General features: G+C 59.4%; 1 protein-coding gene across 1 annotated transcript in view; it reads right to left on the reverse strand.

The window, feature by feature from the left end:
* Positions 1–751: 751 nt before the first annotated feature.
* Positions 752–1,980, reverse strand: part of GUITHDRAFT_141525 (hypothetical protein) — a gene marked incomplete at both ends in the record, with an annotated part of 2,951 nt that continues 1,722 nt past the window's right edge. The window contains 6 exons of the mRNA XM_005828976.1: positions 752–772; positions 988–1,020; positions 1,083–1,136; positions 1,309–1,357; positions 1,494–1,570; positions 1,658–1,690. Of these exons, the coding sequence (XP_005829033.1) occupies positions 752–772; positions 988–1,020; positions 1,083–1,136; positions 1,309–1,357; positions 1,494–1,570; positions 1,658–1,690 (267 nt within the window). The remainder of the gene's footprint in view (positions 773–987; positions 1,021–1,082; positions 1,137–1,308; positions 1,358–1,493; positions 1,571–1,657; positions 1,691–1,980) is intronic.

Here is a 1,980-nt window from a genome sequence, read left to right on the forward strand (position 1 = left end):
GAACAAGGAGAAGATGCTTCTGCAGCGCATCAAGAACCGAGCATGGAGCGAGGTGAGGAAGGAGCGAAAGACGAGGAAAAGGAATGAACGGCGAGAGATGAGGATGGAGAAATTATGCAGAGGAATGAGAGCTCCGAGAGGACTGTAGAGGGGCATAGATAGCAAAAGCAGGAGCAGGAGCAGGAAGCAGGAAGCAGGTGCAGGAAGCAGGAAGCAGGAAGCAGGAGGCGCAGCACCACCATCACCACCACCAGCACCAGCACCATCATCAACGTTGGCAGAGGGTGACAGTGGGTGACAGAAAACGACGGCGAAGGTGCTCAAGAAGGAGAGGAAGATGAAGAAGAGCAAGTCAGCTGGGGAGGCACCGGAGGAGCTCGACGACTTCACGCGGGAGGCTCGTCTGCTGAGGAAGCTGAGAAAGGGCATCATATCCAAGGAGGAGTTTGACAAGCAGGTTGGAGGGGCCTCCGACTCCGACTAGTGCCCAGCTGGGAGGGCCCGCGGATTTTTTTATCCCCCTTTCTCAGCTGGAGGTGCTTTGAAGGTGCGCGAAATCTTTCACAAGCGCGGGTAGGAGGGGGCGGCTGCTCTGCTGCAGCTGGGGTTAGACGAGCGGAATTATGTAGTTTAGTTATCATCGGACCTTGTAAATTCAAAATTTTGACAACCTGAGGCACCCAAGAGCTCTCGAGCTGAGCGCCAGCAGGAGAAGAGAAGCTGAGAACGAGCTAGAAGAGACGTGGCGAGACTATCGCGATCTCTTTATGTGCTGCACGGGTAGTGAGGGCGAGACACGAGAAGGTGAGGAGGAAGGTGTGGGGAGGGAGAAACAGTGGAAGACGAAGGAGTAGGTGATCAGGAGGGCGGCAGCAGCAGGATTGGAAGGATCAGGAGGAGGAGGAGGAGGAGGAGGAGGAGGAGGAAGGGAGGGAGGAGGGAGGGAGGGAGGGAGGAGGAGGAGGAGGAGGAGGAAGGGGTGCAAACCTCTCTGCGGAGCTCCTCTAACTCTGAGATTATCTGCCCTGAAGGTATCACGCAAACAAGATCAACTGAGAGCACAGGCACGCCTCCTCCTCTACCTGCTCCTTCCTCGCCTGAAGACGTCGGTGCGCAGGGGCGTAGTCCTCCTCTTCCTGTAGCCCCACGATCTCACTAGAAGTTGACCGTGGCAGCAGCACAGGTAGCAAGGAGGAGCAGGAGCAGGAGCAAGGGCAGGGGCAGGAGCAGGGGCAGGGGCAGGGGCAGGGGCAGGGGCAGGGGCAGGGGCAGGGGCAGGAGAAGGAGTGCGGAATGGAGCAAACTCACCTCATCCCCTCCCATCAAGAAAGCCCCCAGCCCTCCAGCGTCTGCAAGCCTGCGTCCTCCCATTACCATCACGACCTCCCTCCTCCTCCCTCCCTCCCCTCCATTCCCCTCTCTGCCCTCCCCTCCCCTCCCTCTCCGTCTCCTTCCTCTTCCTCTCAACGCCAGCCATCTCTCTGCTGTCCTACTTTGATGATCCTCCAGGACCATATCTCGTCCTCACGCTCGTGTGCAGCCCCGACCCTCCATCTCGCCGCTCGTAGTCCTGCGGCCAGTCAGAGGGGCAGGAGGAGGAGGAGGAGGAGGAGGAGGAGGAGGAGGAGGAGGAGGAGGAGGAGACGAATTGACTCACATCCCACGCGTGAGGCTGAGCCTCGGCCCACGGCTGCAGCAACGGTGAGGAGAAAGAAACATGATGGGGGAGGAGGAGAGATAAAAGGGCAGACGAGACAGCGAGGGCGGGCTGGGGCGCAAGAGACTGCAGGGGAGGACGAGGGAAGAGAGGAGGAGAAGAAAGTAAGGAGGAGGAGAGGAGAGGAGAGGAGAGGAGAGGAGAGAGGTGGAGAGGAGAGGAGAGAGGAGGAGAGGAGAGGAGGAGAGGAGAGAGGAGGAGAGGAGAGAGGAGGAGAGGAGGAGGAGGAGAGTAGAGGAGACAGAGTGGGGGGGGGGACGGGG

The sequence above is a fragment of the Guillardia theta genome (genome assembly GCF_000315625.1).
Source record: "Guillardia theta CCMP2712 unplaced genomic scaffold GUITHscaffold_55, whole genome shotgun sequence".
Taxonomy (NCBI): Eukaryota; class Cryptophyceae; order Pyrenomonadales; family Geminigeraceae; genus Guillardia; species Guillardia theta.